Source organism: Notechis scutatus, chromosome 3, assembly GCF_049901735.1.
Source record: "Notechis scutatus isolate UNSWTSFEM ecotype Mainland chromosome 3, rNotScu1.2, whole genome shotgun sequence".
NCBI classification, from domain to species: Eukaryota; Metazoa; Chordata; class Lepidosauria; order Squamata; family Elapidae; genus Notechis; species Notechis scutatus.
Window position 1 is genome coordinate 37,077,010 of NC_142011.1, and position 23,189 is coordinate 37,100,198.

The 23,189-nt window shown below is 37.7% G+C and overlaps 1 protein-coding gene across 9 annotated transcripts in view; it reads left to right on the plus strand.

Annotated features, from left to right (window-relative positions):
• NAV1 (neuron navigator 1) overlaps positions 1-23,189 on the plus strand; it is a 262,874-nt gene that overhangs the window by 141,799 nt on the left and 97,886 nt on the right. For all 9 annotated transcript variants that reach the window (XM_026680885.2, XM_026680886.2, XM_087962421.1 and 6 more), the window contains one exon: positions 15,376-15,478. In XM_026680885.2, the coding sequence (XP_026536670.1) occupies positions 15,376-15,478 (103 nt within the window). The remainder of the gene's footprint in view (positions 1-15,375; positions 15,479-23,189) is intronic.

Below are 23,189 nucleotides of genomic sequence, written 5' to 3' on the forward strand. Positions count from 1 at the left end.
AGTATAAAATGTGTGTGTGTGTGTTTGTTTGTTTGTTTGCCCACAACTCCGGTGAAAATTGTGGCTTAAGATTTGTGCTTTTCCATCATTTTTTACATTAGCATTGCTCCCAAATTCAGCATTTTAATACTGACCTAGTGACTTCAATCCTTTATCCCACGAGGAACTAGAACTGATACTCACTGCATAATCCTTTTACAAGAAGAATCTGACACAAGTTAGATTTTGTGCAGTACTAAACTGTAATGTGTTTGAGATGTAGTGTTATAGATAAATCTGGCTATTATGTTTAATAATTAGAGCAATGTATGAATCCAACAGATATTGCAGTTCTAAAGTTAGACTGAAGTCTCTTTTCCTTAGGCTTTCCATGACATAGGCATTTGCATGGTGACAAGTATTTAGCAAAGTGTGTCCTGATAAAACTACAGGGAAAGAGAAAAAAGAATAAATAGGCTGGTCCCAGGTGAAACCTGCAGATGTGCTAATTGCTGGGACACATGTACATGTGGTAGGTTTACAAATATGCCTTATACATAAGCAGAGGGAGGAACTTTGAAACGAACCAAGCAGCATAATTTATCACATGAAAAATCTAAGGATTTTTTTTCTGAAGGCAGTAAAATGAAACGAAAGAAACATATATATGATTCACTTTGGCCCTGACAGCTATTGTCTGGGTCTGGAAGAGTGAGCTCTCAGAAGGAAAAACTATGTAAATGAAGAAAGGCATAACAGAATAAATAGCCCCAGGCAGCTGTCAGAATTGATATTTTGGGGGCTTTCATATCATTTGAAAAATGAAAATTTAGACTGGGCCAAAAATAAACATAGGTATAAAACTGAATCTCCCAAAGGAAATAGCCATTATAACTTTTGGAATGCACAGAATTGGTGATAATTAGGGAACAAGAAAAAGGAGAGCTGTATTAGTTGCTGATGGCTCAAAGTACATCTTTTCCAACTAATGAATTTTGTTAAAAGGCATAAACTTTGGGGCTTCTGGTATGAGTCACAACTGACTAAAGATGTTTCTGAGAATGAGACAGATGATGACCACTGCAAAGAACAAAAGTCAAGTATGTAGACTGATCCTTTAATTCTCTCCTGAGAAGGAGAGATAGGAATATTGTATACCAGTAGTCAGAATGGGAATTTCTCATGAAACCATAAAACATGGTCTTCTGCAGGACTGAGTTCCAGGAGCTGAAAGAAACAATATATGTTAGCTTTTCATAAGTAAAGCCAGCAAAACTCACTTTCTAATCACATTTGGTTAGAATGTTCAATTTATAACCACTTTATGGATATTACAGACCTTCAAAACTGTGAGCTTAATTTGACACAAGGTGAATTTTATCATTTTCAAATTTAAGAAATTTTAAATAGAGCCTTAAGAATTTAAAATAATATACAATTGGGAAAAATATAAAAAGGATTTTGATTTAAGAAAGTTTTAAACAGATTGGGAGACCAGAGACATTTGGAATATTGGTTATATATTTGCATAATATATATCATTTCCCACAATTATATAATATACTTGTGGGAAATGATATATTGGGAAATGAGGCTTGATTAAGATTGAAAATGGACCCTGGGGAAAACTAATGGACCAGATAGAAGAATTAAATGACTAAGCTGGCGGTAACATTTTCTTATGTCAAAGAGTTATTTTATTTAAGCAGAACAGAAATATTAATAACTTATACCTCAGAAAGGATAAAAATTTCAATGGAGAAACTTTTAAAAGAAAACAAAAACTTTAATATAACCTCTACCTCACATAGACATTATAGAGTTTGAAGGCAAGAAAGACAACAAATCTGAGATTACCAAAATTGGAATACAAAAAACAAAAAATCTGGACATGGAATATTTGTGACAAAAAATTGTGGCTAATGCCTCTTCATGGGATTTACAAAGTAAGCCAACGAAAGCTTAGAAGACTCCTTTTAAAGGCCAAAACGTGATAAAAGATCAAATCCTGTGATGGAATGATTTAAAGATTGAGATTCAACATAGCAAAAAGAAGGGCTATAAAGTTGGACTCTTAACCAGGGATAAACTATTTGTTTGATATTTCTGGTAACCACTAAAGCAGGGGTCACCAAACTTTTGGACCTCAGGGACCACCAAACTCATAATTTTAAATCCAATGGACCAGAGACCCTGAGAAAATCCCCAAAACAGCCTGCAGGAAAATTCCCCACCCCATTTTCCTACTGATAGATCATTCTTTATTTGGGGTCGCAGGATACCATCTCCAGCTCCGTTCTTAGTGGGAGAGAGAGAGAGAGAGAGACTTTTGGCTTCATGCAAGGAAAGCAGAACAAGCAGCAGAAGTCTTTCTTTCTCTCCTACAAACTCCACCAAAAATGAGTCTTTGTGAGACTTGTCATGCCGGTGCAGCCTCTTGGAGCAGGATGCCTTGCAGGGTCCCAAAGACTCATTTCTGGCAGAGTTTGAGGGAGAGAAAGAAAGACTTTTGCTGCTTTCCTTGCGTGCAGCCAAAAGCAGAAGAAAGAAGCGGAAAGAAGTAGCCCCGTGGCCAGGCCAGGTGTATGGGGTGAGTGGGGCAAGTTCCTCCCCTCTGCCCTTTCCCCCTCCCCTTAATACCTCATGTTGTTCACAATGCAAGCAACACAAGTCTTGTGTCCCCACACAGCCTGGATTAATTGCTTTGGGGGTGACATTTCTTTGCGGACCACCAAAATTTTCTCGCGGATCACTGCACTAAAGGACTTTTTGCTGAACTAGGATTGAAAAGATTATGACTTCTGAATTGCATATAGATTAAAAGTTAGGTTATGAGGAGATTAGATCTTTTTTATTTAACTTTAATAAAGGGTAAAAAGTTAGCATATTAGCTTATGTGTGATTCATTCTTTATTATTTTCTTTGTTGCTTCTTTCATTTTTCTGCACCATCTAAACTTTTCCTCTTTTTTCCTAGTGCGATTTATTTTAGTTTGTATTATGTTTATCAAAAACTTCAATAAAAGTATTAATAAAAGGCTTTTGTGAAGTACATCAATTTCATCGAGTAGACTAGATAGGGTTTCTGGTAGATTGGGAAGAGAAGACAGATCGGTTATGTAAATACAGATTACATTTTAAACAGAATACAAATTCCTTATCTTCTGTATATATATCTGTATACACACACACACAGACATACACACACAATTTTTATATAATACGGTAATAAAAGACAATATAGTCTTTTTCCCAATGATCTTTTTTGAGTAGAATTGGAAAACGTTAAGAAACTCTGACGAAAATGTATCACTTACTTGGCAGGTATTCCTCTTTCTGCTCTGTCTTTCTATCCTGCTGTTTTATAGATGATTGGAATATAAAGATCTTTGGCTTTTTGCCAACTCAAGACCTCATTTCAGAAGTGCTCAAGAATTACTGAATGATTCATGAATCTTAAATTCAGGTTGATTGCTAGATAGAGATCCTATTTAACTTTGTATGTTCAGTCTAAAGCTGCCCTTTTCAAGTTGTTATTCCATTTCTGCCAGATGTGGTTCATAATTTTTAGCCAAGAATTCTCTCTAATGTGTTATATTTAAATGAGGAAGGATATTTTTATGTGGAAATACTGATACATGTGTTAATAATGTGTTTTGAGATGCGAGTTTCCCTCAGTATTTGAATGGGCTTGAATGTGAACTCAAGCATAGCTTTTAAAAAGGCTATGCTCTTTTGTTCTATATGGGATCAAAGTTTGTCTCTTTGGCTTTAGCTTTAGCTTTACATAAACATTGCTTGGCATATGACAGAATTCCTAGTAATAAGAAAAGACATTTCCTATCGATCGTTCACCCCTGTAGATCCTTGAGCTTTGGGAACAGATCCAAATATTATAGAATAATGGGTTCCAGAAAATATTTCCAGATTATGGATTGCTGCCTACAGGCAGACAAATTGGAGGGCCATGAAGGATATATTTTCCCATGCTAAATTTTGTGAAGTTGTTCTAAACTATTTTCTTATATCTTAGGCCTGTTGCTGCCATCTTGTGGTTATATATAGAACATACCAGAGCGATAATAGTGGCAGAAAAGGGTTGAAACAGGAAGCTGGAATTGCAGTTTGTTTTAAAGTGCACGTTGAGTTCAATCACATTCTTTATTAATTGCTTTACCATCTACCAATTTATCAGAGAAAGATTGACTGTGAAGAGCCCCTTAATGTCATTCTTTATAAATGCTTTCTCTGTAAGTTCTTGCAATAGAAACTTCATATTATTATACCACTTTTTGTATTATAACCCTTTTGCTGTAACAAGACTATATAAACCAGTCAAGAGTGCTGGTTTATTGGAGTTGAATATAAGTTTTTTTTTAAAATCATATTTAGGAAGAGTCTATTTTGCCCTGTGAAGGGACTCTGGGCAACGCACAATAAAAGTTGCAATAAGCAAATAAATAAATAACCATTGCAAATATTCCTCAAGTCTCTGAAATGTTCGTGACATTGATAAATGTTGAATAATGTTTGCCTTAGTGGTTACTGTGAATCTTCCACATCATTATTAATTTATCAGAATGATTTTCTTTCCAAAATATTTAATGCTTTCCCAAAGTTGCCAAGTGAATACCTTAAAATAAATTTATTCTGTATATTTTTATCTCATTTTCCTCCAGGGAGCCAAGAATGTAGATTCTAAGTTGCATCATTTACCCAGCATCACAAGTGACAAATATTGTTTATCTTGGCTATATTGATACATATCATACCAGCATTTTCTTCCATTGTGTATGAGAACAAAATAATGGAAGTCCTTCAATTATAGCAATTCTGTATCTCTACCAGTAAGCACAATGCTAGAGAATCTCATTAGAAGCTCTTACAGAAGACTCTAGTTAGAGCTTGTAGGAGAAGGAGTGGTAGAACCTGTGGGGTGGAGTTAAAAGAGAGATCAACCTAGAATCCATATGTAGCCACAATCAAATTAAATCTGACTTCCCTTGAATTCTATTGACCTTTATCTAACCCCAAACAGGTGTTAACTGTTAATTGAGAAGATTTTTGTACATAGGCATGATTAGCAATAAATCTATTTTATTGGATCTTTAGTGTGGACCTGATCCTTTGTGCCTGACAGAGTTGAAGCCTGGACTAGCCAAGGAAAAATATTGCAGTGTTTTAAATTCAACTCTCATTTATTCTTAAAGTTAAATGATTCACCTCTGGACCAGTCCAACCTGTGGTAAACGGTCCTCTTGGCAAGAATGGAAACTAATCAGAGAATGTTCAGTCATATTACATTTTTGTGCAATTATAATTTATAAACTATAAATGTAAATAATATCAGTTTTAAACAGCTTTAACCGTACATTCCCATAGATCAGGGGTCTTCAAACTTGACAGCTTTAAGACTTGTGGACTTCAGCTCCAAGAATTCCTCCTCCAGTTATGTTAGCCTAGGAATTCTGGGAGTTGACGTCCACAAGTCTTAAACTTGCCAAGTTTGAAGACCCTTGCCATAGATGATACAGTATCTGTAGAGACATATTACTTGTTACAAAGTATTATGCTATGTTGTAAAACACAGAGAAAAGTGAAATTGACCATCCAAATCAGGAAGTCTTTTTTCTGATTTATCTGATGCGTCAATGGGTCTCAGGAGTTGTAGTGGTGATACAAATTGCTGAAGCTTTCCTTTGCAGCATTCATTTGCCATTCATTATTTAATTTTTTAAAAAACGCATTAGGTTAGGCAGGAACTTTGGGATGTGCTAAGGAAGATTTCAGTGAGTGTATGTTGCCCATTGGACATAATCAACCAGGATATAATCTATGCAGTGCACAATGCACTGGTGCCCACTTTTCAAAGTTGTACATTTGAGTTACTCTTTGTCTTCTAAGCAACATGTATCGTTAAGCTGCTTGCTACTGGAAATATCCATTTAGCCATTTATAGACCGTTGAGTGCTTCCTTTTAAGGCATAGATCAGGGCTGTCAAACTCCCGCCCCACGGGCTGGATGTGTCACGCGCTGGCCATATCCATGTCCAATTTAGCGAAGGGGAAAAAGTCCCGATACATCATGTGATGACATGATGACATGAGTTTGACACCCCTGGCATAGATAATAAGAGATTGCATACACAGATCCTTACCCTATAAAGCAGTCTTTACAGACCTTGAGTCATCTAAGTAGGGCCTTTCTGAATCCTAGCTAATGGCATAATAAATACAGCAACACATAGATATATACACAAACACTGATAAATACGCCCACTCACCCTCCTAATAAGCCAGTAAACAGAGATTTTGTTTAATTCTGATTTCCTCAAACAGTGAGCTATTTTGTGTTAACTACCCACAGGAATCTTTGCAGGGAAACTACTGTTTTGGATGCTGCCTACCTTCTGTTCATTTTCTGCAGCCCCGCATACAAACAAGCATTGTCTACCAACAAACCATGCCATAGTCTCAACAGTTTTGAAGCATGCAATTCTTCTTCATGAGAATTGCTGTCAATGAGAACTGCTGTCAATGAGAATTGCTGTCAATGACTACTTCAACTTCAACCACAATAACACACAGGCAAACAATAGATGCAAACTCAAAGTAAACCACTCCAAACTCGATTGCAGAAAATACGATTTCAGCAACAATGCCTGGAACTCACTACCTGACTCTATTGTTACATCCGCAACCCCCAAAACTTTAATCTTAAACTGTCTACCATGGACCTCACTCCATTCCTAAGAGGTCTGTAAGGGAGTGTGCATAAGCGCACCAGCGTGCCTACCGTCCCTGTCCTGCTGTTCCCATTTATTCATACTCATTTATTATGTATATACTTATACCTGTTTATACTTATATGTTTATATGTTATGTTCATACTTATACTTGTTTTCTCATACATGCTTGACAAACTAAATAAATAAAAATAAATTCATAAAATAAATAGAACCAAAGACCTTCTTAAAACCACTAGATCCACGTTCAACAGATATATAGAGCGAGGACAATTCTGGTTTGGAGAGAATTATGTCTCCACATTTTAAATCCAACTTCAAGCCACTTATTAGTAGAGTCCTAGTGTGAGGATAAAATAATTGCTTAAAACTATGGTTTTCTAGCTATTTGTTAAAGTTGTTATGTAAAGTGTATGATCTTTCTTGAGATCAATACTTCAGTTTTTGATTGAAGCAACTCCTAGTTTTTGCAAGATTTTTTAGTTTTGCTGGCCTATCCTGATGATTCTTGGAAGGATCAGATTGTTTCTTACTTTGAAACACTGACTTCACTTCCCCGTAAATGTCATTTTGCAATCAGGTCTCGGTTATGGACATCTGATTAATTGCAAAATTGTAATGAATGTAACCCAGCTGGAACTTGGGGTCTCCAAGAATTTGATAGCCTGGTATTGATACTAATATTGTCAGTGAAAATTTCGGAAGTATCTATGTACAGTACTATAAGCAGTCTATAAGGTACTGATCTTCAGTATCCTTTCTATATTTCATTGTAAGGCAAATCAATATCTCTAGAAGGAAGGCAGCAGTCTTTATATTAAGTTACACATCATTACAGCTATGTCTGTTTAAGAAAAGAGGGAAATAAAAGAAATGTGCAGGCATTAAGTGAAGCTTTAGATAAACCCCCTTTTCCTGTTTCTGATTTTCTTTTACAAAAGGAGAACAAACTGCTCAGCCTTTTCTGATGGCATTCTGCTTTTCAAAGATGAAATTAAAGCCTATTTTTGCATTATCTGAACTGGTTATCTGCTTGGACACTTTTTGTGTGTGTCATATGATCTGGCTCTTTTTAGAACAAAATAAGATATCAGATTGTCAGAATTTGTGAAACTTGAATGTTCTGCTTAGTTTTCCTTGCAACCATCCTCAACAAAGAGGAAAGAGAATACAGTATTTATAATCTGTCCATAACCAAATAATTGGAATCAGAACATACATTGTGGAGCTAGATTGTGGAGTTTTTGAACAGTAACCAATTAACATCAATAAGTGCTGAAGTGCTCTTTACATTGAAAGAAAAGAAAATGCATGCCAATTTCATTTATGAAGCCCAGTATACTACTTTTCTTCATGACTGAGTTAAGATGCAATCTTCCTTGAATTGACGGGAGCGGGGAATATCAGTATAATTTGCTCTGCCCAAACCATCAAGCTTTCATTTGCCCCAATAATGGTTGTGAATTGTTTGGTGCTTTCAGCTTTACTTGGGAGGATTTAACGGCAGAGCAGTTGTGTGATAGTCTTTGACCTTTGTCTCCCTCCAACTCATGGTTACCAGCTGTTGAGGGTGGCGGAGCCACCAATTGCTTTCATTAAGACAAGGTAGAGAAGATTTGGGTTAATGTAGGCAAGTTGTTGCAAGTTGTTTTGTCACTGATGTGGAGATGCTCCGTGCTGATACTTTTCACTTGGATGTTTCTGAACATGTGTCTAAAAACAAAAACAAAAAAAACCTCTGTCCAAAAATAGCCAAGCTGACACATTGGTAATGTGGGTGGAAGATGAACCAAGATGAAATGAGAGGTGCCTTGTTGGGCTGGAAGGGAAAACTGAAACTATTTTAAATCTAATCTAAGACTAATATTAAAAAAATTCACTCCAGCTCCCAAATATTCAAAATAATTAAGTGCCTCAAAAGGATGCCAGTGTTGGCAGTGATTAGCTAGTCTGATGTAAAGAGGAGAAAATGCTGGGAATCTCATATGCATTTCTACATGGTGTTAAAAGTTGATTCCACTACCCTAATTTATCCATTGCAGGCTGTAAAAAAATAAAACAAGATTTTTTTTTACAATTACATTTTTCATATTGCTAATTTGATACATTACTCCAACAAATCTTCAGGCTGCAATTCTGAAGATACACTGGATCTTCTTCCATGAGAATAAATAGAAAAGTCCACCCATAAGAGGTTCTGGTTTGAATTTACATTCTTAGCCACAGCAAAAACATCCACAAACAATTTTACTCTAGTGCTAGAATTTTAACATCATGTTTTTCAGATCAGAGTGGAAAGATAGGAGTTATTCCAATACTACTCGCTTCATCAAAAGATAAAAGCCAAAATAGCTTCCTTTGTCCCACCCTATCCCATAGGAAAACAGCAGGGCATGGAAAGAGCTCTGCAAAAGATAGCAGAGAAGCCTGTTGCACCACAAAGCATTTATTTAAAAATAAAAGGGGAGGGCAGAGAAGCAGCATGTACTTATGCTTCTTAAAAGTGGAAGCAGCTCTTTCCAATAGTTTTCTCTTGGACCCACCACCTGGCTATGGTGCTCCCACATTTCCCTCTACACTCTTCAGTATTTTCTCTTGCATATGCCAAGATGCAATCATTGTGTTTGTTGATACTTCCATGTACTTTGTTATAATCTACTCACAAACACAGCTGTCTTATCTTAATGACATAATCCATCTGGGCAGAAGAGTATTTATTTCTCTTCAATACATACATACACTGTACACACAAACAGATTGTTCACTAGCAGTATATCAGTATGTCCTGCAAAGCCAAATTCTAGCCTCTGTCAAATTATCTGAAGTGTTATTTATTCATATTCATTGACTGCTTTTGTATTACACACATAGACACAAACACAATTCTGCTCTGTTTAATGTGTTACAAGATTTTTCCATCCATTCCTAATGTAAAGGATCTTCATAAGGTTGGATATAGATGTTGACATGCAGGTGCCACTTTCATTTAAGTCCCAAGATAGATTTGAAGAAATATCTACTTAAATGACCATGAACAAACCAATAGAGAAAGAAAAACTGGTGATAAGTTGGCACAGAACGGGTAAGAAAGAGGCTATTTTAATGTTAATATCTCCACTAGTTGCTCTCTTTGCGCTGCTCAAATTACTTTAAACATTCATTCATTCTTTGTGAAATTTGGTAGCCTCATCTTGAACCATGATGAGATCTTGAACGTAAAAGTCTCACAGTGTGTTACTGCTCTTGAATGTGCAAGATTTCCAGGTTCTCTCCAAGCTCACTAGAGGCTTGCTATTTAAAATAAATACAGATTTGAAATAGCTTTTGTGGGACTGCAAGCATAGTTTAATGAAGGAATAAATATTTTGACACCCCAAATCTGCAGATTGTTAAGTGAATGAGCAGTAATTTGAAAAAGAAACACAATTCCAGTTCATAATCCATTGTGTGCGTGAAGATTAGAAGTAAAATTAAAACCTGTATTTCAGAGCCAGAAATGTCCTATTGTTCGTCTCCTAAAATGTAAAATTTATTGCTTATATATGGAAATGCTAAACTAAGCTGGTTAAAGATTCTCTAGTAACATTACCAAAAAATATTTCTGGAGCAGCTTTTATTTGCTCTTGATTCCCTACCATGGAAGTTACCCAAGTGTTACAACCCCCTCAGATCCTACAGCTTGAAATAGCAAGGTAGTTGATTAAAGACAATAGTAAAATGACTGTTTTACCAAAGAGATATAGATTCCAATCTATATCTGCATACTTAATAAATCCCAGCTGGGATTTATTAAGTATGCAGATATATAAAAACAGTATGCTACACAAACTATCTACTATCAGTAAGTTGTTATTATACTGTAGTAATATAGTAGTATACAGTTGTTGATAAGTAATGATCACCCCGATAGGAATTGTGCTTAAGCAGAGCATTTCTACTTGTAACTTGCAGTCATATCCTCAGTATACCTTCTTTGCCCAATTCTGGATGCCTACCTATATTCTAGGTTCTGCATAGGTGTAGCTGTGGAGCAAACTAGCCATTTTTGCTATCTTCCATCAACTATCATCTAAGCTTTCCAACATTAATTAAATTTAACTTTTTTTTTCCATATTTATACATTTGGATTGTACTGTTGTCTCTAAATAAACAGGAAGTTATCCTTTATCAGGGCATTTGAGAAATTCCTTTTTCTTCCTGGATCCTTTGATTCCATAACTATACAGAGGGGTGCTCTGGTCTGCTATTCTGGGGAGCAAAACTTCACATTCCTGCATGGAAAGTCAGATTGAAATTCTTTAGAGCAATTCATATCCCAAGTAAGGAGTTTACCTGATGCTGAGAAAACCAGCTTCAGCCACTCATTCCATCTGAAGTCAGCTGGCTGATTTCCCGAAGTTCCCATTATGATTCCTGTTTTATTACTGGGGTTTTTTAAAATTCTCACTCTTCTTTATCACTTCTTTTCTTCCACAGTGACAACTTCAGATTTTCTGACTAGGTTGAGCATTGCTTTTAAAAACCTTTCAAGTGTGGCATATGATTGTATGTAGGTTGGGCTTCAAATTTGATTGCCAAGAGGATTGTCTCAGGCCAGCTAAGATAATGCAGAGTTGAACTGAGTGGGGGGATTATTAATTAGCTATGTGGTCACTAAGACTTGAAAATGATTTGATGGCACAAAATCAAATTATAAAGAGGAAAAATACAACTGTCTAGCAATATTTAACTCTTGTTTTCCTATTATAAAATATGTAAAAGAAGTATCATACTATACTATTTAGATTACTAAATCAAAGATTACTAATTTTCATTAAGTAATAGTCAAATCCATTGTATAGATGCCTTTCTATTGATCACTCTATTCTGTAAGCTAATACAGTTGTTGCCTATCACTGGACAGAAGTATGATGCTGTTATTAGAATCAAACTTGGATAGGAAAGAAGATCAGGATTACAGCTGGCAAGGACTATATCATGCAATTTCCCTGTCTGTCTAGTTCTGAATGTGTGTGGTCTATATGTCAAACAGTAATCTTGCTGTATACTGGAATGGAAACTAATTCAGGGATGATTCATAGAACATTTTATGAGTTGGTTTGATAACCTGTGATATGCCATCCACTTTTTAAAAAATCATGTATGTGCATAGATATATTTTTATATCAAATCATGAACCTATTGCAAAGCTCAGAGGAGATATGTTCTAATTTTAAGGAAAAAGGGGGCAATCCCTATAAAGCAGGGGTCTCCAACCTTGGCAACTTGAACACTTGTGGACTTCAACTCCCAGAATTCCTCAGCCAGCAAAGCTGGCTGGGGAATTCTGGGAGTTGAAGTCCTCCAGGCTTAAAGTTGGCAAGGTTGGAGACCCCTGCTATAAAGGATCAGTTATACCACTGAGTCCAAATGCTGATATGTGGACATCCAAATCAGTGCGTCTCAGACAAATGTCTGTCGAGCTTCCAATGAAACATAACCAAGCTCATTATCCCTTTGGCTAATTGGTTCTATTTTCAAATTGCTATTTTTGTTAGGAAGATTTTTCTAATATGAAGTCTGACTTTGTGCAACTTAAATCTGGAATGAGAGAGAGCAGACCTTAAGCTTTTCTGTCTGACATCCCTTCAGATGTTTGAACTGTTGGCATGTCTGCTCTCAGACATCTTTCCGTGACAAACACACTACCCCACAGTAGCTGAATTTACACCACACACTTCATTGTCTTTTTGAATTAATCCATTTTGGGGGATTGCACAATATCTCAAAATAGAAACAACTAATTTAATCCAAATTTACACAGAACACTAAAGTTCCAACAAAATTCAAGTTAATTTAGCTTAGCATGTTGTGCAAATGCAAGCATGGTTTAATTAAGCAAACCTATATCCTCAATTACTTGTCAACTGTCTTCCCTCAACTGCCTTTCATTACTGGAAAAGAGCTGAGCTAGGAGAAGACAATCCTGGAGTAACAAAATGGAAGAAATGGTAGAAAATAAGGAAATTCCTGTAGTTGTTTGTCATGTGCTTCTTTGTTAATAGACTCCGGTATCTGGTTTTCTAAGTGACATGACTACATTCGGGCCACTGCCTCTGTATTTAGTTTGGCTTTTTCAGAAGAGCTTTGAGCTTGTTTCTGATTTCATCAATTACATTTTTTCAAGTAATTTTATTTTGCAAGGTATGTTGACATCAGTGTAATAATAGAGGATAACAAGCCATGATCATTTCTATAGAATGTAGCCTAGTTCGATCAGCTGGATCTCAAAGCAGACAATACAGAGTTTACAGAAGTTCTGCTTCTGATGCCTCGGTAGTCGGTCAGTAGTGATGTGTAAGTTAGTTGTTTTAAGAAATTATTTTGTTTGCAAATAAGGCAGATATTTCATGCCCCATACATATAATGCTATAATTAAGCCTATAGAACAGAAAGAAGTTTTTTTTAATGTAACAGTGAGAAAATATCTCTCTTCATTATCTATCTATCTATCTATCTATCTATCTATCTATCTATCTATCTATCTATCTATCTATCTATCTATCTATCTACCGTGTTTCTCCAACAATACGGCCTCCACCAATAGGAAGGCCCAGCATGTTTTTTGGGCATAAAATCAAATTAAGCCCCTCCCCCCAAATTTAGGCCTATTTTAAAATATGCAAAATAAGGGGAAGGGCGGGAGACTTGCCGTTAGGAGCGCCGAATTCCTCGCCACCAGCCGCTCTTAATGGGCGATCATGGCCAAGCACAGAGAGCTCCCTACTCCCACCTTTGCTGCAGACACCTTTGGCACCCGCCGCTGTTGCTTTCCCTTCTGCCCATTACGCCGCCACGTTTGGAGCTGGCGCTTCCGTGTTTGGAGTGCCGCCGCCATTTGGAGCTCCAACGCGGAAGTGGCAGCTCCAAACATGACGGCGGGCGATCTTTTTATTTTGGTCTGCGCGAAGTTCAAAGCGAGCAAGAGAGGAGACTGCGATGCCTCCATCCGAGATGGCAACCTCACTAGTGGATCACAACGTGGCTGGAAGCCCGAATCGGCGGGATACGATGGCGATCTTTTGGAGCGAGAGGAAAGGGAGAGAAGAGTTGCGAGGCGTAATTTGCAGGAGGAAGTGGGTGTACCCCACGGCAGGGAGCCCAAGGAAGAAGGGCCAGTAGGCAACGGAGAGCGTTCCGTAGCTCCGGAAGCAGCCTAGAGACGTGCCCGGGAAGAGGCGCAGATGCTGCCTTGTAGTCCCCAAGCCGACTGCGTGCGCCGCCTTTAGTTATGTGCGCTCCGCGCTTTGGGCATCTCCGTGTGATCGCGACCCTGTCCTTTCCACCTGGCGCCCTTGCTGCTTTCTGGCTCTTTAGCAACCAGCTTCGTGTTTGGAGCACTGCCGCTGTTTGGAGCTCCAAACGGCGGCGGAAGCTCCAAATGCGGAAGCTCCAAACATGACGGTGGGCGATCTTTTTATTTTGGTCCGCACGAACTTCAGAGCGAGCATGAGAGGGAGACTGCGATGCCTTGCTAAAGAGCCAGAAAGCAGCAAGGGCGCCAGGTGGAAAGGACAGGGTCGCGATCACACAGAGATGCCCAAAGCGCGGAGCGCACATAACTAAAGGCGGTGCACGCAGTTGGCTTGGGGACTACAAGGCAGCATCTGCGCCTCTTCCCAGGCGCGTCTCTAGGCTGCTTCCGGAGCTATGGGACGCTCTCCGTTGCCTACCAGCCCTTCTTCCTTGGGCTCCCTGCCATGGGGTACACCCACTTCCTCCTGCAAATTACGCCTCGCAACTCTTCTCTCCCTTTCCTCTTGCTCCAAAAAGATCGCCATCGTATCCCGCCGATTCGGGCTTCCAGCCACGTTGTGATCAACTAGTGAGGTTGCCATCTCGGATGGAGGCATTGCAGTCTCCCTCTCTTGCTCGCTCTGAACTTCGCGCGGACCAAAATAAAAAGATCGCCCGCCGTCATGTTTCGAGCTGCCACTTCCGTGTTTGGAGCTCCAAATGGCGGCAGCACTCCAAACACGGAAGCGGCAGCTCCAAACGTGGCTGCGGAATGGGCAGAAGGGAAAGCAACAGCGGCGGGTGCCAAAGGTGTCTGCAGCAAAGGTGGGAGTAGGGAGCTCTCTGTGCTTGGCCATGATCACCCGTTAGGAGCGGCTGTTGGCGAGGATGCAAGGGGGGGAATTAAGTCACCCCCCGAAAAGACGGCCTAGCCGTTTTTTCGGGGCTCAAAAAAAAATAAGGCCCGGCCTTATTATGTGAGAAACACGGTATCTATCTATCTATCTATCATCTATCATCAAAACAGGAATATTTTTTACTAACAAGAATTAGTTGTTTGGATAGACTTTGCATGGACAGTTACACCTGGACTTGCAAATTTCTGTATTGAATCTGAAACTTGATTGAACTTAGCTTGGTCAAAGGATATACCATCATCTGAAAGGGAATATGAACAAGTGAGAAAGGTAAATACTATAATTGTGAAAAGCTGGGCATGAGTATGGTTGTAGCAGGTGATAAGTAGTCCATGAATGGAGAGATGAAAGTCATGCAAGGACTTATGGAATATGTTGAAAAATTGTACACTGTCTGAGTGATACAATGTTCTTTCAACATAATATCAACCTTGAATATATTATCCATTTTCCCAATAGACCCTGAATCCCAGAGAAAGAGGACAGTACAAAATGTGCTTGATCTGCGGCAGAACCTTGAAGAGACCATGTCCAGTTTACGGGGCTCCCAAGTAACTCACAGGTGAGATCTGTTCTCTTGGTTCCCTCTGCTCTTGGCTAAAGCACTGAAGTGACATTTTGAAGGATTAATATAAATCAGTTGGCCAATTTCTGTTTGATCTTTTATTAAATCAAAGGGCAAAAGCGCTAGCATGGATCATTTGGTAAAATGCAAAAAGCACCTCTATCCTAAAGGATTAGGATTTTGAAAAGCTGGCATTAGAAAGGCGGATGTCCTATTTTCCATATATGCTGTTCTTTTCTGCAGACTCTGCTAACATAAGATGCTGATTTTATAAAATTATTCAGTTCTGTTAATTAAGTCAGTTCTGTTCTTTAATCTTGGGCCTTCTCTTTTCTGCGTGCTGTGATCTGTGTTAATAGTATTAGGATGTATTTTGATGTTGACAGCAGTGCGATTAGCCTGTGTTTTGATTCAGAAAGTCAAGGCACATTTATTCGAAAACACAAATATAGTGCTCCTAAAAATAGAAGTCTATTTTCTCCAAACCCTAACCCTAATGTATTAGGTTTGTTTGATTTAATCTGATGTTTGAACCTAGCTGCTACAACTTAGCTTTACACAAAAACCAAACTGTTATGACTTAATCAACAAACCATGGTTAAAATATTTGGTTTTATCAATAATCTCTATAGTCTTAAGGATGATGGAATTGTGAAATTAGCACACAAAGCTGGAATCATAGTGCTCCCATTCCTCAGCCCTGAGCTTTGGCAGCAGCCTCTGGGTAGTAAAACTTTCCCTTGGCTCCCTATTGTCCAAATGAGCTAATGCAGTGACAGCAGCTTTTTGGTCCACCAGTGAGCAAACCACAACTATGTGTCAATCTAATTTGGTGGAAACAAGAGAAGGAATTGGCTGGCAAGGTGACCATTCTCCAAGCACATGGAAATGGTGATCAGATATATATATATATATATATATTTGCCATCTTAGGGAATGAGGAAAACATGGTTACCATCAGCTCACTTTTGTGCTCAGTTCTATAGTTTAAATCTCTTGGATCCCGAATTACATCATCAGCTTTGCACTGGAGCATGGATACTGACTTTAATAATACACCAGTACAAAAGGAGATGCTTAACTATAAAGCTTTACTGTCTGACAGTGTGAATTTAGTTTCTTTCTCAAGTTGCTCATTAGCCCCGGGTTGAGTTTGAAGTTACTAAAAGACAGCTGGAATCATTTGAATACATTTTGCACATAAATCCATATATTAATTCAGGTCACAGATTGTGTATGCAGGTCACAGATTTTGTGTGTCTGTGTGTGTATTTGAGTGAACTTCAAGCAGGGGTGGGATGCTACCGGTTCGGTCCAGTTCTATAAAACCGGTAGCTCTGAAGAGCAGCAGACAGCGAACCGGTTCGGTGTCTGCTGCTCTGTTTGGCCCAGCCACCTGTCCGGGCTCTTGGCTGTCCTTTATTTCCTGCTTTTTCAACCTAAGATGCTTTGCGCAAAACAGCTGAGGTTGAAAAAGCAGGAAAGAAGAGGATTTTCAAATGCTTTCAAGCGCTTGTCAGCTGTCCGGGTGGCACAGCTGAGGTTTTAGGAAATGGTCTACATGCGTGCGCAAAATGCACTCTCACCAGGGGTAGGATTCTACCTGCCAGAGAACCGGTTAATCGTGCCACTTTCTGGCCTCGCCCCTCTCACTCACCTGGCATGCACACCATCAAACTTGCTATTTTTCCTTCCCCCCCCCCTGACCATCAGCTGTTCTGCTGTGCCAGGAGATTTAGATTAGCTAGAAAGCAGGAAACATCAGATTTCTTGCTTTCTAGCTAATCTAAAAGCAGTCCTGAGCCTGAAGCTTCTATTATTCAGTGCAGACTCAGGTAGCAGATGGCAGCAACACAGATCTCTAAGGAATCTGTGATTCTGTGAGCAACTCAATCTGCCTGCCTGCTCTGCCTGATTTTGGGTAAAAGTTGCTCTTTTTTTAAATAAAAAATTCAATATTTACGTACATGGTGTGTAGTGAGTTAATTTTGTGAGTTTGCTTGCTAGCAAATTTTATGAGTTTGCTAGCAAACAAATTTTATGTGACAGACTCAGGTAGCCAACTGCAGAAAGAGATCTCTGAATAAATCTGTGATTCTGTAGCAACTCAAACCGCCTGTCTGCTTTGCCTGATTTTGGATAAAAGTTGCTCTTTTTTAATAAAAATTTCAATATTTACATAAATATTTATAATATTTACATACAAGCCATGCCCAGCCAGCAAGCCACGCCCAGCCAGTCACATGACCACCAAGCCACACCCACAAATTAAGCCACACCTACAGAACCAGTTGTTAAGAAATTTGAATCCCACCCCTGACTTCAAGTAATAACTGACTGCTTCTCTAAATGCAGTGCTCCCTCAGTGTTGCTCAGCTGGTGTCTTAGTTTCTGTCCTGTTTTTATACCACACACCACAAGAAGGGATTCTGGCTCACAATATAAAATAGAAGTCTCACACTGACTGCCTCACTTCTTGTGTAGGGTGGGAGCTGGCAGATGAACTCCACCCAGATGAGTCACTACAACACAAGATCCAGCAAGGGAGGACTGCTGGGCTGCTTCCAGATGATTTGTTTAGCTAAGTGTGCTGGAGGTTGGATCAAGGGAGATTGCTTCATGGAAGAAATCCAAGGCATTTGTTACTTCTATAGAAGGCTAGTTTTGAGAGAGCTCGGCTAGCCAAGAGGAAAAGCATATGGATCTTGAGAGATGAGAAGATGCCAATATAACAGAATCTCTGTACATATCATTGACTGCACATGTGTTTTCTGCCAGATAGATTCAAGGCAATCAGTTTCTTTAAGGATGTTTAACAGCTGCATTTATGCTTATGCCCATCAGGAAGCCAATCATTCATCCATTCATTGCTTGTGATGTATGCAAGAACTAGGAAGAAATAGGTTCTAAAGAGTAGCTATTTTAGTCTCTTGAAGTTGAACCAAAAAGAGTATTATGACACTTTTTGGTCTAACAACATAGGTATTCAGAGACTGTAATCTCTTCTTCAGATTCAAGGCAGGGATAGTCAGTGACTATTAAAAAAAATATTAAAGACATACTATGTCTTTAGAATAAAAAGATATGCACATATGTGTGCATAAGCCTGTGACTTGAGAAGCATGTGATACCCTTGATGATATGACTTGCAGTCCACAAATAATAAATTAGTCTTTAAGGCCCACAATGCTTTTCCTTTTGTTGTTTCTGAAGAAAAGATTAAAGAAATCTTAAGTCCAATGTTATAACCAGTAAACTCAATGATTAAAGGACATATAGTGGTAAAAGACATTGTCTCAAATTCAAATTATATCTTATATTCTTTCACAGTGGATTTCATTGTTCTGAATTCATTTGGCTATAATCACATAGCGATTTCTATGTATTTGTTCTGTGTGACAACTAGTCTTTAGATAACAAGTCAATGGTGTCTATTGCTTTCATTTCTGTTTTTGTTGTAGGTATTAAGAGTTCTTAGATCTAAAATCAGTGTGTTACATCCTAAACAAACATTTTTTCAGTGGAATCTTCTCTCTTTGTATGCATTAGGAAATAGCATCTTGATATTCAGTTAGTCAGTTGAATATTAGTCAGAAATAGTAGTCAGAAATAATAGATAAAATTGAATACAATCTTTCTTCAAGGGTAATGAATAAATAGTCAAAATTATTTGGAAGTGCTCATATATTGAATATAAAAGAAATGTCAACACTAAACCACATGCATGTTGAGGTTCCTATTCTAGTTTTCCTTTTGCATTGGAACTCTCAAAGCTTTTCCTGAATAAGATACCACTAGGCTTCTACAAGCACAGTAAGAGTACAGTAAATAAAATAGAATAACAAAGTTGGAAGGGACCTTGGAGGTCTTCTAGTCCAACCCCCTGCTTAGGCAGAAAACCCTATACCATTTCAGATGAATGGTTGTCCAATCTCTTCTTTAAAACTTCCAGTGTTACAGCATTTACAACTTCTGGAGGCAAGTTGTTCCACTGATTAATTGTTCCACCTGTCAGGAAATTTCTCCTTAGTTCTAGGTTACTTCACTAAAACTCTCTTTGAACTTTATTTCTTCTTTGCTTGCACTGGTATGCTTCCATATATAAAGAAACTATGTTAGAGGGGAATACCCATTGATAAATTCATTTTCTTTGTATAGGCATTTTGTTTATCTGAAGAGTGTTCAGTGTGAAGTACACAAATTAAGAATATGATAATATTCTTAAAAAAAAAATAGATGTAATAAGTAGGGAAGAAATGCAGTAGCCTTTGCTACCTGATAAGCTGGAGATACTATTGGATTGGAGATATTGTTGGAATGAATAGTCATTTCTTTGCTAATTTAAATTATTTACTTGAGAAATTAGTGTAGTTTGAAGCATTAGAATAATAAATTCCTGTTTAAAATGTTCTAATAGATTTTTCTCAAGGCTGATATGTTTGCCTAGAAAAAGCTAATGGTTAATCTAAACTAACCTTAAGCTAGGGATATAACATTTAATTATATGTAGCCAGGAAATATTGAGGAAGTTCTTTTGGGAAAAAATGAATGTCTGGGTGTGTGTACAAAATAATATATTGCTTTGAGCCATGCGTTGGCACACCCATACTTTTGTTGAAGGATTAAACCATTTAACAGAAGAATATACCCCATGATCAAAATAATAGTGTGCCAAAAAGTAGGCAAATAGCAGTGGGTTCTAAAGAACAGGGATTATATTTAGTAATATAACACTCATATTATTCCAATTTTGTCCTTTATTTTAAGTTTTAATGTACCTGCAAAAGTAAACTGTTAATTAAGTCATTAAAGAAAAAAATTGAATCTTAAATTAAACCCACACACTCAACCACAATAGATTATAAGATGCTCCTTCTTTACTAAAGTGTACACACTTTAGGGTGCATGGGACTAAATCACATTTTGAATGTGCCCTTTTGTAAAATATTCCCTGTTTGCCTATGCTACCATAGCACCAGGTGGGAAGACTAGAACCACATGTAAAGTTTTCATGCCTACGTATGGGAATTTACTCAACTAAACGGTTAGACTAGGGGTGTCAAACTCACATCATCATGGCGGTGTCACATGACATATCAGGACTTTCCCCCCTTTCGCTAAACTGGGTGTGGGCAAGGCCAGTGCGTGAGGCATCTGGCCCACAGGCCAGGAGTTTGACAGCCCTGGCTTAGACTATTTTTGCACAAGATAAAGGTGAACAGAACTGAAGATGGGTTGGACTTAGTCCATTTGTGGCTACATAGAGACTCTAAGCTGATTTGACTTAACCTCAGGTTCTGCCATTCCTTCTTATAGCTATCTAAAATTATATAACAGATGTAGTTCTCAGAACTGCTCCTTAATGCCTTTAGTTCTTTCTCTGTTTAGTGCTACTGAAATTGTAATCGACACCTTAAATAGATTTTACAGAGATTTTTAAAAAAAAATCAAGAAAAAAAATCAGACTTCCTTTAACACTTAAGAAAAAGTGAAATTCCAGACCTTGAGCGCAAGGTAGAAACCTCCCTGTTTTGCATTACTGCTCACCATCTTCAATTCTTCATTCCCCAGGCAAATATTAAATCTTGTCCACTCCTGTCAGGACAGTTCCTTATGTCCTAAATAAAACTTGTATAAAACAGCCTAATTATTCCCCTCCACCTCTTATAAACCCAGAATCACTTTCCATGAGATGGGTGGCCATATAAATGAATGAATGAATAAATAAATAATAATTGTTATTAATTTGTACTAAAGTAACTTTTGGTCATTGAATGAACACATACAGTAAGTATGTAAGTAGAATTTGAAAATGGTGATTAATAGTGTATCTTTTTTAAGGGGTTATTCTTTGCTGTTTAAAATCATGTTATGTATGAAATCTAGATATGCTAGTTTTATTTTCCTGCTATTAAAATTATTCCATGAACTTCTGCCATTTGAAGGCAAGAAATCAACCAGATAGAAGAACCAATTTAATACACAACATGATGCTGAAAAAGCTTATGATATCCTAGTGGTGCTGCCTTGCTCAAATAAGAAGACATATGGAAAATGAAGGAATTTCCTTTTGAGAATTTGGAGTGTGTGAACTTTACTGCCTGGCCATGTGGCTGAGCTAAAAGACAGGGTTTCAGAATGGATATCCCTGATGTAGAATAGGCAGTGGATACTCATGGTGTGAATTTTTGCCAGCAGAAGGCTCCGGTTTAAAGCTGGAAGTATATAAAAACAATTTATAATACCTCTAAGATGTGATTTTAGGTTGCTGTAGGAGCTGTTCTCATTTCTGGGAAAATGTAATAGTTTCAATATTTTGGGGGAAAATATAGAGACAATTATTTAGATCTAAGTGCAAGATCAGAAGATGTGGAGAGTTCTAGCCCATAGAATCACCAAGAACTGGGCATGAGTGAATGGATAACATCACCATCAACATCATCATTTAGATATGTCTTCAGCTTTAATAGCAGTACATGTTCCACTTGAGGAAGCATGGATAGAAATTTATTTTTAAATGTGATATATTTTTATTAGCATTTAATTTCAGTTCATTCATCGAAGCTCTATTAATAATGTAATTACTGAAACTGTACATGCAGGCTTTGTGGGCTGCTTCCATGTCTCCCCTTTGTGATTGGGGAGAATCCATTCCAGATATGGTTTCAGTTATCAGTTTGTATTTGCTGTGCAGTGATGGGTTTATTGAACCTAAATGAAATGCATGCCTGGGAGCTAGAATATCAGCAGGGGCCATTAACTCTAATGTTTGTCTTTATTTGTAATGGAAACATAATGTTATCAGCTGGCTTGATCATGCTTTCCTACATTTTACACACCAGTTCCAAGGCCTAGTTTTTATATCACTGTCCATGGTATGCCATGAATTAAGAGAAGTACTTAAATTGTAATCTGTTATTCATGTGAATTTGTGCCACAGCTATTTAAAGCCTGTGATTAATAGTTATTCAAGTCATCACTAAGAGATAATGATCTGCACTGGTTTCTATTCAGAAGGCATAATGGTTTTCCAGAACGTGTGGGTGAAAGAATAGCTTAGCTTCCTCCTTTGTAAAAGAATAATGTCAAATGCATTTCAGTACTAGTGAAAAGGAATACCCATACTTCATTCAAATAATATAAAATCAAAAGGTCCAAGGAAGACCAAAAAGAAAGTCAACTGTGTGAGATACTGTGTGTGAGTAGGGAGGCTGTATAAATTTGTTTGATAAATAAATAAACAAAAACAAAGTGTGCTTATTATTCTTCCCAAAAATCATAGATCCATATATAGAAGATTCTTCAGTTGAACATTATGGTAAAGAGTTATCAGTGAGATGTGTGGCATATAAATTTAATAAATAAATCAAAGGTGAGCTGACAATTGCTTAGTATGGGAAAATTGCACTCTCATATTTAAATTGAGATGGAAATGTTTTGGTTTTGGTTCCTTATGATGAAATCACTCATTTCCTTTGGCTAATTAACAGGTTGGAAGGCTGAATTGTAGTTTCCAATGATAAGTTGTCCAACTCTGTATATGTAAAGGAATTATCAGCAAAATACAATATCACAAAGGAGCGCAATTTCCACATAGCATAGGCAGTAGTATTGGATGCATTTGAGATGGCAATTTCATTTCTCTAGATATAAACTATAACAAACCTATAACAGGACTGATGTATTCATAACTCTAATATCATGTCAG